The 13850-nt window shown below is 45.7% G+C and overlaps 1 protein-coding gene across 2 annotated transcripts in view; it reads left to right on the top strand.

Annotated features, from left to right (window-relative positions):
* The window catches only part of rock1 (Rho-associated, coiled-coil containing protein kinase 1), a 38235-nt gene extending 24678 nt beyond the window's left edge, over positions 1-13557 (top strand). The window contains exons 19-33 of one of the 2 annotated variants that reach the window (XM_042094070.1): positions 218-378; positions 670-854; positions 1474-1543; positions 1877-1980; positions 2575-2740; positions 3499-3592; positions 3703-3791; positions 4057-4248; positions 4852-5017; positions 7653-7723; positions 7954-8042; positions 8157-8235; positions 9547-9808; positions 10288-10495; positions 11773-13557. In XM_042094070.1, coding sequence (XP_041950004.1) covers positions 218-378; positions 670-854; positions 1474-1543; positions 1877-1980; positions 2575-2740; positions 3499-3592; positions 3703-3791; positions 4057-4248; positions 4852-5017; positions 7653-7723; positions 7954-8042; positions 8157-8235; positions 9547-9808; positions 10288-10495; positions 11773-11776 — 1940 coding nt within the window. In that variant the 3' untranslated portion in view covers positions 11777-13557. The other variant, XM_042094064.1, reaches the window with a different exon arrangement.
* Positions 13558-13850: the final 293 nt, after the last annotated feature.

Below are 13850 nucleotides of genomic sequence, written 5' to 3'. Positions count from 1 at the left end.
AATGCATATGCTATATATTCAGTGTGTGTGTGTGTGTGTGTGTGTGTGTGTGTGTGTGTGTGTGTGTGTGTGTACACACACATGCATGGTTTCACTATCTGGTAGGGGTCTGGTTCATAGATTCACTGTTTGAAGCATCTGGTGTGGGATGGCACCGTTCAGACCTAGTGTCCCTCTTATGCTGATGTGTCCCCCTCTCTCTCCCTGTGGCGTGCAGCTGTGGAGCAGAAGGTGTCGGAGGAGAGTGTGGCGCGCACGCGGGCGGAGAGCCGCGTGGTGGAGGTGGAGAAGCAGTGCTCCATGCTGGAGTTCGACCTCAAGCAGTCGGTGCAGAAGATGGAGCAGCTGATGAAGCAGAAGGAGCGGCTAGAAGACGAGGTGAGGAGCCGAGCGCAGATAACCCAGTTTAAAAACAAACAAGCAAAATCTAACATTTATCTTTTACTAGATGTTTGAATGGTCCAAAACAACAATAGAGTGGTGTCCTTGTTCTGGTGGAGCAAATGCACTACACTTGAGCCGCGATGATTTGCTGTGGCTTTCATCCACAGAAGACCAGATTTGGTCTGGTATTGGAGACTAGATTGGGACTGTAGGCTGCTCCTGATCTCAGATTCTGGTGGCGTTGGTGTGTGACGATCTGTGTGTTTGGTTCCCCCCACCCCTCAGGTGAAGGCCTTGCGGGTGCAGCTGGAGCAAGAGTCGGGCAAGCGGGCTCTGACCCAGAGCGAGCTGAAGAACTGGACCGTGGAGGCGGACCGGCTCAAGGCGTCGGAGAAGCAGCTCAAGCAGGAGATCAACGCCGCGCTGGAGAACAAGCGCTCCCTGGAGTTCCAGCTCGCCCAGCTCACGAAGTAAGGACCCTTACACTGACACGCGCGCACACACACCCTGCACTCACTATGCTCAGGTCCCACTGCAGGCTCATCTTTCCGCCTCGCTGTAGGTGTGACACACACACACACACACACACACACACACACACACACACCCTAATGAAGTAGTCCATGCAGTTTCTTGCCTCAGGGTTGTCCCAGAGACGCTTGTTCCACTGCATTCACATCTCTGTTCAGCCTGTGACCCGTTTCCCTCGTGTCCTTTTTTTCCCCTCTCGACACAGTGCACTTAACTAGTCCATTACTGGTCATTATTGCAGAAAAGGCTATTATTCCAGCTTATAGTCAAACACTGCCAAAGCTGCGGACTGCCAATATTTACACCACAGGATTAGGGATTACTTCATGTCTGACTCCGCCCTGGCCCACGCTAATCCCCCTGCCCCCGGCCCTGTAATACCTGTCTGCAGCACCAGGAACAATAACCCAGCCTGCCCTCCGCAGCCACTTAACGGCCGTATTTGTACTGCTGTTGGGGTAGGGGGGACACAGTTGGCATGTGTCCGGAGTGGGATGGTGTGTGTGTTGAGATGGAGTAAGTTGACAGGTTTCTGATGGAGTCCGGTTCTTTTTTCAGGCAATATAGGGGGAACGAAGGACAGATGCGAGAGCTTCAAGACCAGCTGGAGGCCGAACAGTATTTCTCTGTAAGCACGCCGTTCCTTTCCTTCCACTAGTCACAAGTAGAGAAGCGTGACACAGCAGGTGCTCGAAATACTTTTTGCTCATCCATCAGCTCTATTAAGTGTGAACTGGTTTCTCTGACAAAAAAAAAAAAAAACTCCATTAATGATTATCTCTACTATCTTAAGACATGGCAAGTGTGTGTGGAATTTCTTATTGCACATTCCAAATATCCACACGTCTCTTTGCTAGAATCCCATGCTGCATCACTGACGGCAAGTCATGCATGCTTCAGATTGTCCCCTCACCTTTGTCTTCCCTCTCTCCCCCCTCCCTCCCTCTCTTCTTTCATTTAGACGCTTTACAAAACTCAGGTGAAGGAGCTGAAGGAGGAGATTGAGGAGAAGAACAGGCAGCTGCAGGACACCCACAAGAAGGTGCAGGAGCTGCACAGCGAAAGGTGAGTGTTGTCTCCGCCGCCCCGATTGACCTCCGAATGACCCGACAATTCCAGTCAGGACTTTCATGACTGCTACAGTAGCTCTGCAACCTCTCATCCACCCTGGAGCACAGATTATATGTTGCATTGAGACTAAGAGAGTTGCTGATTGGGCAATCAGCGATCCGTGGCAAGACGCAACTTGAATCACCTTCTAGTGAAATAGTGGTTGTGCTCTCCCATGTATGAGTCCGGCATTAATCAAAAGGGAATGGAAGCGCAGTTTAAGCGTGCCATCATTCAGAGAGATTGACCGTACTTTCTTCTGCTGTCTTAACTCGTCACTTTAACTGCTATTTTGATTGTTAACTACAGTTTAAGAATGCATTAAAGTAGGATTACACAGATGTGTGCATTTATCTGATGAATGAGTTCCTAACGGCGCTGAGGAATGCGATTGTATGACTGAAAGCAGATATTTTTTGTTAAAAAGGCAGCATGAGATGATGGCGGATGTGGCTGTCTGTGTGGCATTGCGTGCGTTTTTGGCTGGGGCTCAGGTCTGTGATGTGTGCTGTGTTCCTGACTGGGGTGTGTGTGTGTGTGTGTGTGCAGGGATTCCCTGTCGGCCCAACTGGACCTGACGGTGACCAAGGCGGAGTCGGAGCAGTTGGCCCGGGCGCTGCAGGAGGAGCAGTACTTTGAGCTGAGCCAGGAGAACAAGAAGGCAATGGCCCGCCACAAGCAGGAGAGCGCCGAGAAGGACTCCACCATCGCCCGAGTCAGTGTCTCTTTCACACACACGCACACACGCACACGCACACGCACACACACACACACACACACACACACACACACTACTCTCACACACACACACACACACACACACACTACTCTCACACACACACACACACACACACACACTACTCTCACACACACACACACACACACACACACACACACTACTCTCACACACACACACACACACACACACACACACACACTACTCTCTCACACACACACACTTGCACTCACAGGCTAACTTACACATAAACATACACACACACAGTCAGTGTCACACAGGCTAACCCACACATGAACATAATGATACACACAAACACACACAAAGTACACACACACACACACATACACACATACACATACACACAAAGTACACACACACACACACAAAGTAAACATACACACACTCACAGATATCCACACGGACACAGTGCTAGCTGCATCCATAAATAGGTTTTACCACATAAAGTTCACTCCAAGACACCAGTAAAAACATACCAGTGTAGAACCCATACATACTACTCCCACAATAGAATCATACTATTTTGCTTTTGGTCTGGATCTGTTTGCCTACCAAACAATGCAAAGCAAAGGTTAGAGCCCAATCTCAGAGCGTTGTCTGAGTGATGCTTGTTCATCAGAATGTCGGTTAGCCCATCTGGAGACTGTTAAGAGTGGAGCAGTTTCCGTGGGATGGTTAAAGTGTGAATGTTTTTTTTCCTTGTTAAATTCCCCCAGCTCGAGGAATCCAATAAAACCCTTACCAAAGACGTGGAGACCCTCAGCAAGGAGAAGGCCGACCTGGATGACAAGCTGCGCGGTCAGACGGAAGGTAGTTATGGCATCTGTTATGAGAAACGTGTCCCCAATCTCCCTCTCTGTGTCGCGTCCTTCTTTGAAACTGAGTGCCCTGTCCAAAATCTTCTTCTCACACTTCTGCAGAGTATGAGAACCAGAAAGAGGAAATCACAAACTCGATCAAGGCCAACTATGAGAAGGTGCTCAACACGGAACGAACTCTCAAGACCCAGGTACGCTTGACCAAATCAACCAGACTCTACTCAAGCACCTAAACAGCAGGCTGCATGGTATTTCTGGGTTTGGAGGCTCTTCTGAGAAATATGACACTTCTCAGGGGATCAGTTTAAACACTCTCTAGATATTTAAGAGTGTTTAATTGAATTGAATTAAATATTTCCATCCATGGTTTGTGATAAATGGTTTTATTTGAAGCCGTTTAATGACGTGAAGCCTCTCCTCATTCTGACCGTCCTGCGTCCCCTCTCGCCCTTGCAGGCGGTGAACAAGCTGGCGGAGATCATGAACCGGAAGGACATGAAGCTGGACCAGAAAAAGAAGGGCAGCACGGCCGACCTGCGCAAGAAGGAGAAAGAGAACCGCAAGCTGCAGCTGGAGCTCAACCAGGAGAAGGAGAAGTTCAACCACATGGCCATCAAGTACCAGAAGGAGCTGAGCGAGATGCAGGCGGTGAGCTCCTCTCCTCCCTCCGCAGCTCTCATGATGCAGCTCAGTACACAGGCTCCACTTTGCATGCCACTACTAGAGTAGGGAGGCTAATTATTTGACCGGGCGTTAAGGCTAGAGTTGGCTGACTGTCTTACTTCATAGGATTATATATCTATCTAATATCTATCTAATCTATCTATCTAATATTTATTATGCTTTCACCACTTCAAAAAATATTCTTTTTTGTGTGTGTGATCTGCTTTTTTTTTATATAATCCTAAAGCAGCATAGTGATTTTTAGTCACCAATGATGTTGTGGTGGGTACTCTGTATCTAGCTGTTATTCGGCTCCTAGCTGCACCTGACTCATGGGAAGAGTCGAGACGCTGGTACACTCCTCTCCTTAGCTGGCCCAGTGCTCTCCCTACAGTAGATAGATTAGATAATGCTTTATTGTATTATATTGTAAGACACGTTTGAAACATTTTCTTGTGTCTATATAGCATGGCAGCTCCATTTTGTGAAAATACAAATAGAAGGAATAAGACGTGTTACATAAATACATGAAGACTCATAAAATTACATGTTGACCACATGATTAAATACTACACAATCCTCCTGCAGCAACTGGCCGAGGAGAGCACGTACCGCACAGAGCTGCAGATGCAGCTGGACAGCAAGGAGAGCGACATCGAGCAGCTACGCGAGCGCCTCAACGACCTGCAGCTGCGAATGGACAACTCCAGCGTCACCAGCCTGCAGACGGACGAGACCGACAGCAACATTGCCGGTAAGGCGCCCCCTCACACACACATGCGCACAGTGGGAAGCCCCGCTGTCATGTGTTGCCCCTCTGGGGGCATGTTGACCAAGAGGAACCAAAGTGGACGAGGACGCACCCTCGTCTAGAAGATGCGTCCTGTTTTTTGGTGGTTGCCGTAATTTGGGCGCTTTATAGTTTATAATCACAGGCTGTTACTGTTAGTGTTAATGAACCCCATGCTCGGCTACGTGTCCATGTGGTAGTCGTTAGTCGTTAGTGGGGGTGATTCCTCTCCTGATGAATGCTCATCTGCTGAGATATTCAGCATGGAGAATCAGTGGGCCCCGTGTTGCATTTCCTGCTCCAAGTGCCCATCTGTGTTGCATCATGCCATCTTCCCTCCACAGCCTACATGTTTCAGATTCCTCTCAAATTGTGGGTTTGCTTAGTCAGGTTGCTTTACACCTCAACTCTTCTTAGCCTTGGATTAGAAGTTTTCCCAATAAATATATGTGTGCTGTTAACCTAGGGTGCTTGCACAGGTTTGGAAAGTTTAGATAAGTATATAATTGTGGATTAATTTCATTCAGACCTGGAAAAGTATGGAAATTTGGGTGAAAATCTAAAGCTTTTGCTCAATACATACAAAAAGAGAATGCACACAAATTGTGTTTATCCTAAACACATAAGTTCAGGATCTCAACAGAATCATAAACTTGTACTACAAAACTACATGAATAGGCCTTAAAGAAAAATAAATAATAATAAGAAAAGGGCAAGCCCAGTCATTCTTCATTCACTAGAAATAGTCATGTAAGTGTAATGTCACTTCAGGCAAAGCTAGTGTCATTCATTTGTCATTTCTCTCTGCCCTGCGATGCCTTGGCTATCAGCCATTGTTGTGCTAACCTCCCATGAATTTCTGTTCCTGCTTTCCTTGTTTAATGTATAACACTAGTGGATTAGCGTCACATTTGGATAGATGGCACATTAACCCAATGGTAGACACTAGACAGAGTGTAGGGCGTAGGGCTCCCATGTCGGCAGGTGGATGCTGTACATTTGACTGCTGATGTCTTATGTGTTCAACTCCTCTTTCATCTCTTGTTTCCCTCCATCTCCAGTCAGTTGTCCTTGCTCCCCTTCTCTCTGTCTGCTGTACTTTGTCTTCTCTGTGAGTAGCTTGGAGTCCGGGATGCTTTCCTCATGCCTGGCCTGTGGTGATGATGACACTCTGAATGTTTGGTTTCTGTTATGAGTGATTTTTGTTGTGGTTGCGTTGGTTGTGCGTTGGTTGGAAATGCCGTTTTTTGTCCTGTGTTTGTGTTCAGTGATGCATTTGAAAGTGTTGGTCCCAGAGCGACATGTTGTAAATTATGAGCCTGATACATCAAGGGTTTGCCAAACTCGATTTGATGTCTAGCAGTGTGTTGAGTGGCAACAGTTATAATGTGCTAATTGAAACCCCCTGTAGACACTTCAGCATGGAATATATTTTAGAATAAATCATAATTCTTTCTTTCTTTTCTCTCTCTCTTCCTCTCTCTCTGATGAATAATATATTAGTCACCCCTTTAGTGCTTCAGTATGGCTTCATTTAACATTTAAAAGTCAACTAACTTCACATTTTATCTTCATATATTTGCTAAACCATTTCTCTGCTCCGCCAGAATTTCTGTATTTGTTTTCACTTAACAATGCTCTGTTGACATTAGAGCCCTGGCCTTTTGAAGAAGCCCAACTTCTCCCAAAGCAAAGACTGCAGGCCCTTCACCTGCCAGAGCTGCATTCTGCTCTCTGTACTTTTCCTGTGTGTGTTTAACCTCTGGCTCTGAGCACCTTTCAAAAGTGTCTAACACTCCCACAGCCACTTCTGCTTTTTGCACCATCACTTCTTTTTGTGTCTCAACACTGTAGTGTTCTGTCAGCATGCCACCAACCACCAGTGTGTGTGTGTGTGTGTGTCCGTGTGTGTCCTGTGAGAATGAACCACCCTAGTCTCATACACTGACAGAGAAAAGCAAAAAAAACAAAAAAATGTCCTTTCACCGTTTCTGTTTCTAACTGCTGCTGCCTCACAACACGCTCTTGGGAGTTGACTAGTAACAGTTTAATATAGCGGTCGGTTGCGCCGCTGGTTGTGGCCTTTGAAAGTGCGCGGAGGACAGAGGCTGCTTTCAGCTACCGCAGCAGCCCGCCTCTCCTCCTCCACCGCCACCAAAACAGGAAGTCTTTGTGCTCGGCAGTCGGCTGAAGATGATTGGATTGGTCGCGCCCCGGCTGTGGCGTCGGCGAGGGTGACGTGATTGTTTTAAGTTCCTGTGCCTCTGCTCAACGGTTGTCAGAGGGCGGAGGTAGCATGGCTCCAAGTGTGAGACCGTAACGTACCTGACGAACGCATACGTGCAGGCGCACACACACACACACACACACAGTGTGTCTGCCGAGCTCAAAGACCAGGCAGACGGAGTGGAGGCCGATTCTCTGCAGCAGGCTTATTGTTATGAAGAGTGATCTAACAAGGCTGTAGTGATGCTTGATTTTATTTTTATATTATTTTTTTAATTTATTTTATTTTATTTATTTTTTGGAGCATGTTGTTGTCAGGAAGTCTGGAGGTAGACAGTCCTCTTACATGCCTTTTTCTGTTCTCCCTCTGCAGAATCCAGAATGGAAGGCTGGCTGTCGATACCGAACCGTGCTAACATAAAACGATATGGCTGGAAGAAGCAGGTAACATCTCTCACTTCTTAATTTGTTCGTAAGTAAGCAGTGGTTATTTCCCGTGTTTGTCCAGGCAGTATGAAGACGTTTGTGTTGCTCATGGACAGTTTCAATATTACTTCAGGTGGCACCTAGACCCCCTGTGTGTCTGTGTTGAAGTGGTATGAAGGGAGAGCACAGCTACTGCAGTGCCTCTGTTGATTGCCGCTCTTAATCCAGTTGCCTTTGCTTTCTCGCAGTATGTTGTGGTCAGCAGCAAGAAAATAATCTTTTACAATGATGAGCAGGACAAAGAGCAGTCCAGCCCCTCTATGGTACTTGATATCGAGTGAGTATGATGCATAAGGACCTACGGTCAGATCTTGTCTTGTCTTGTCTCAATATGGACCTGGGAAATTTCAGCTTTGTAATGGGTGTTGTCGGTTTGTGTTTGTGTCTCTAGCAAACTGTTCCACGTGCGTCCGGTCACGCAGGGTGATGTGTACCGAGCAGAGACTGACGAGATTCCCAGGATATTCCAGGTGAGTGTGTTTTATCCACACGCCTCTGATGGAGGAGAATGTGTGTCGGCTGGAAATCTCTCTGCTAGTTAAAGTAGTTGCCAGGTAATTCTTACTTGAGCCCCTTGGCCACCACATTCTGCCCCCTCTGAAGAAACTACAAACTGCAGTTTTACACTATTTCTATCAGTTATCTAAATCAGTGGTTCTCAAAGTGGGGTCTGCTATCCCATAGCCAAGGGGTCCGCAAAATAATTTGCTTTAAATGATAACGTTGAGGTTTATCATTTTAGAGATATGTATCTACAGATGACGCCCCTTTTCACCCATAAAGCAAGCAAATTTCCTACTGCTGTTTGGTTGGCTTATTTGTCAGCTAGCTAGCTGATGAATGTGTAGAAATGTTTGAGTCAGTCCATGTCAACAAGTGATTCAAAGTCCCAAATTGACAAAATACCAAGTTACACACCTGCCAGAAAGCACGGAATAGTGGAGCTGGCCACAACTTCGGAGAATACAAATAGCATGCTTAACTGTTACGGTTATGAAGGGGTCCTCAGAAAATATTTTACAAAAAACAATGAGAACCCCCTGATCTAGATGTTCCTCCTGACACCACCCTTTATTAGTTAATCTCACTAGAAGACCTCATTTATGTGTAAAAGGACTAACAAAAATTGTGAATGATTTCTATTTAAATCTGTATATGCGTCTGTTACATTCCTGTCTGGCTTGGCTTTTTTTGACATCAGCTGGGTTGCTTGCCGCATAAGGGAAGCTTATCACTTGACTTGAACTCTGTTAGCACAGCAGAAACCACAGCTAACACCTAGCCCCACATTAATGTAAACCATGAAGGCTGGCCAGGATTATGCAATGCACAGCTGCGGACATATGTGACCTCTACTCCTGCTTAATCTCTGCCTTACGTGTGTCTCTTGTGGATGCACTTCTCATAAAAATAGAATTCTCCTCTGCTGTAAAAAAACAGTAAAAATTATCATGTTATGAATGTTGGATTGAGTCCACCTTTGCACTACTGTGTGTGGCGCTACCCTATGCTTAGATCATGAGGGCCTCTCCAACCAGCATGCCAGACCAGTAGCCAATCCTGGCATTCTGCACACACTGTGTTGAGGAATTAGAATTGATATTTCTCCTGCTCGATTGTATGGCCACTTGATTCATTGAGGGTATTATCAGAAAAACCTTAATAGGACCATTATCACAGGAGCGTTATTAATGCCAATGTAAAGCATAATGTAAATGTCTTATTTATTGCACATTATGACGTGAGTCATTGATGCACCTCTACTGTCCTCGTCTCCTCAGATCCTTTATGCCAACGAGGGCGAGTGCAGGAAGGAGGCGGATATGGAGACGGTTCCCCAGGGTGACAAGACCAACTGTCTGCCCCACAAGGGCCATGAGTTCATCCCCACACTCTACCACTTCCCCACCAACTGCGAGGCCTGCGCCAAGCCCCTGTGGCACGTCTTCAAGCCGCCGCCCGCCCTCGAGTGCCGGCGCTGCCACGTCAAGTGCCACAAGGACCACCTGGACAAGAAGGAGGACGTCATTGCGCCCTGTAAAGGTGAGGAGAGGCGGAAAAATGCTTTGCATCTTGAACGCCTTGAAGTTATTGGTGCCTTGTGGAGTTTGCAGGTGTCTGGGATTTGTGTGCCAGTAAGGCTGTGGTATGTTAGTGATGTCTTAGGCAGCTGTGCTTTATATTGTGGTTGTTGGTTTGCTTTATAGCAGGGGTTTTCAACCAGTGGTCCGCGGCCCACTTCGGTCCGTGAGGACATTGCTGGTGGTCCCTGACCATGCATTCAGTAATGTAGTTTCAATGTGGGAATCAGTATTTTTATTCAGTGGTGGTCCTGGGATTGCGTAATTAGTTAGAATGGTGGTCCCTGGTTCTCAATCAGTTGAAAACCCCTGCTTTATAGCAAAGAATATGCTACTTTTACCTCCCTTAAAAGTTTACCTCAATTTTTAGTTGAGAAATGAGAACTTTCACAGTTGACATGTTGGTGTATCTGCGTCTGTGTGTGTGTCTGTGTGATGCAGTGAATTACGACGTGACCTCAGCGAGGGATATGCTGCTGCTGGCCCTAACTCAAGATGAGCAGAAGAAGTGGATCGGTCACCTGGGCAAGAAGATTCCCAAGACCCCTCCCTCCACCTTCTCCAGGGCCTCCCCTCGCTCCATGTCCACCCGCTCCGTAGCAAACCAGTCCTTCCGCAAGAACCCCAAAAGTATCACGGGCAAGCCAAGGTAACGTTCATGCACCCCGACATGCACCACACTGTTTGATCGGTAAGGCACGAACAATACGTTGCTGTTTCTTTGTAGTTTTAAATGTGTAAACCCAGTCCTGTGTTTTGTTTATGGCTCAGCGGTAGCTAGGAAAGCCCATGTCCTGTCTGGCAGGGCCAGAAACTCTGGATTGTTTGGTGACCCCGCTGTTTATCTCCTGTGTTGTCGCAGAAAGCAGTCAAGCATCAGACTGGCCGACTCTGAGCACGCAGACACAACATCCAGTACATGCTGACACAACTCGTCCTTGGCCACAGCTTATTTTCAGAGGAATCTTACTACCACCACCACCACTACTACTACCCCCATGCGTTGTCCATAGCCAGCTCCTCGTGGCCCCGCTCTCTCTCCCTCTCTCATGTTCTTAACCCTCTTGTGTGGTACTGTTTTGGGTTGCTCCTTCTCTCTCACTCACATCTGGGTCTCTCTGTGGTTCAATAGGGCACTAATGGTGCGTTGTCACTGACTCTAGATCAGCTGAGGGTGATCTGTGGTGTTTGCTGTGTTCGGTGAGAGGACTGATGGAGGACTAAGAGGCTGCAGATCAGTACTGGGTTTTCATGAGCTGTTTTCACGCTGGACAGCTGCAGTCAGTGTTGTGCTGCCCCCTGCAGGACATGAAGCACAGTTGTTTTATGTTTATTTACATTTTATGAGATGCTTTTTCCAAAGCAACTTACATATGTCAATTATATTACAAGGGCATTGTTACATTGTCCCTGGAGCTACTCAGGGTTAAGTGCCTTGCTCAAGGGCACAATGGTGGAAGCCGGGAATTGAACTCACAACTTTTCTGACTACTGCATGCTAGCCCAGCTCCGTAATCACTACGCTACCTCCAGCCTGTTCACGGCTCAGTCACATGCATTACCCAGTAGCAGTCCAGTGTTAACAAGCTATGCCTGTTAATATACACCTATTCACAGAGCCATCACTTACTGGTCTCATGTTGGGACGCACCTTGGGTTTTGCTGTAACATAACTGAATGTTTCCACTTCTTCTCTTGGGACATCTGGAGCTAGTTGAGTCTTTATTTACAGCTTGGAGAGCCCAACAGAGTATAGAGCCCTATATTGTTGGTATTTGTTTGTTTGTTTTAGGAATTGGATCATGGAGGTATAATAGCTTAATAAATACAAAATATTGCATACAGCGGCTTTGACTAACCCATTGTGTTTGCCTACTCCTTTAAAAGCGCTCTTATGGGACATCTGTTTTGTCTGCTTTCTTTCAGCTAACCATCTGATCCATTGGATTCTGTTGGGACTTTGTACCTATTATCCTTCAAAAAAGAAAAAAAAATAGAAAAGAAAACAAACAAAAAATACTCTCAAACCATTAAAAAAGGATTCACACAATTAACCTATACACACACATACTTTCTCACACACACACACACACACACACACTTTCCCTCTCACACACACACACACACACTTTCACTCACTCAGAAGTTAATACAGAGACAGTTTGACCAACGCTGGATATTTGGGACCAGTGCCTGATACAAGGCATCCTTTCTTCTCCACTCCCTTCTCTCTCCCTCCCTCCTTCCTTCCCTCCCTTCATCCCGCCCTCTCTCTGCTTTGACTGGGATTCCTTTTCCTCCAACCTCTCCGCACCATCTCTGTCCTCCGGGCGTGAAGTGGACAGCAGGGACCTTGCTCTGACCTTGGGATGAGAGCCTAGGGAAGCGGCCCATCTGTCCCCAAGGCTGAGCTCCTCTGTGCGGGCCTCAGGCGGACGCTATGTGGGGGGGGTATCTGGCCTTTGGTGCATGCTCCAGGTCAATAAGGGAGGTCTTATGCAATAGGGTGATGCAACAGGGGAAGAGGGGGGTATCTGGGGGTGCTAAAACTGGGTTATTTTCTTCTGCCCGGGATCAAAAACTGTTGTGAGCGAGCATACCTGTTTTCCATCTCAACGGATTTAACATGCCTTCTTTTCATGAACTCGGGCTGCCTTAATGTTTCTCTCCCTCCTAAGTCTAAAAGGAAATGCGATATCAAACAGAGTATTTGGGTACTGAGTATGTGTGCGTGTTGTATTTTTTGATTCCTGTTTTTTTTTTTTTTTTTTTTTTCGAGGAGCATGCAAGATCATCATTACAATTCTATGCATATTAGAATAATAATTGTTGTTGTTTATTATTATTATTATTATTATTATTATTATTATTATTATATTTGCTCCAAGCCATAGGAATCCCCATTGTAATGGCATCAGGAGACCTAATGAAATCTTCATAGAAACCATTGACATTTTGTTTGTTCATTTGGGTACATTATTCCTTTACGTGTGTTATTTTGTTTTTTGTCTCATTTTTGTTTCTTTTTTTTGTAATGTATTGCCTTACATTGGTTCATAGAAAATGGTTCAAAAGGAAACATTAAGTTAACAAATGTAAAACTGCACTGTTTGAATTGTAAATTATTTGTAGAAGACTTAACTGGTGTAGCATTTGGCCCACCTAGTGCCTTAATTTTTGGATAACGATTTTACTGCCATATCTGTCTGTGTTAAACTCCAAACAAGACAAATCTTAACTCTGTATCTTTTTAAAAAAAAAAAAAAAAAAGGGTTATCTTCCACGTTGTGGTTTTATTGGAACCTCTGGTGTGAAATGGAAAAGTCCTTCATTTATTTTCAACAAGTTGCATATTATATCAACCAAAGTACCAGAGATGAGTAAGTATCCTGTGTTATGGATAATGTACCCTAATGAAGGCAAGGTTCCCTTCCATGAACTCTTCCCATTATTGCCAACATAATCAGATGAAATGGGTAACTTCCTGTCTTGTCGACACAAACCCCCTCAGTGTATATAATCAGACACAAAAGATCATGAATACCTCCACAGTTATCAAAAATGGGTTTTACATACGTGTTCAGTAAAAGAAGCACTGGAACTATGATCTCTTCTGTTTTGTCTTGGATGACTTGCATGTTTCATTGCATTGGAGGCCGCACTGATGGATATGTGTCAATAAACATATCTTTATCTATCGTTTAAAATGTCTTTTACGTTGTACTACACTTTTGTTCCCGTTTACAGGCAAAGCTTCACAATACCTGTAATTTACATGTGTATCTCTTTGATGGGAACTGAGATGACTGGGTCGCATTGTGTAAATTAAGGTTTAAAGGAAGATGCCAACTGGGAAACTAGAGGCAGTACCGAGGAACTGCAAAGTGTGCTTGCTCAGGTGCGGTTCACCATGGGAGCAAACAGTGAAATATACTTGAACTCTACTTGATCCAAGGATTCCAACGGTACCTAATTTTTTTAAATCAGGCATACGGGTCAAAGGT

The sequence above is a fragment of the Alosa sapidissima genome, chromosome 1 (assembly GCF_018492685.1).
Source record: "Alosa sapidissima isolate fAloSap1 chromosome 1, fAloSap1.pri, whole genome shotgun sequence".
NCBI lineage: Eukaryota > Metazoa > Chordata > Actinopteri > Clupeiformes > Clupeidae > Alosa > Alosa sapidissima.
Note: the sequence above shows the minus strand (reverse complement) of the source record. Positions and strands in the feature narration are given on the sequence as shown.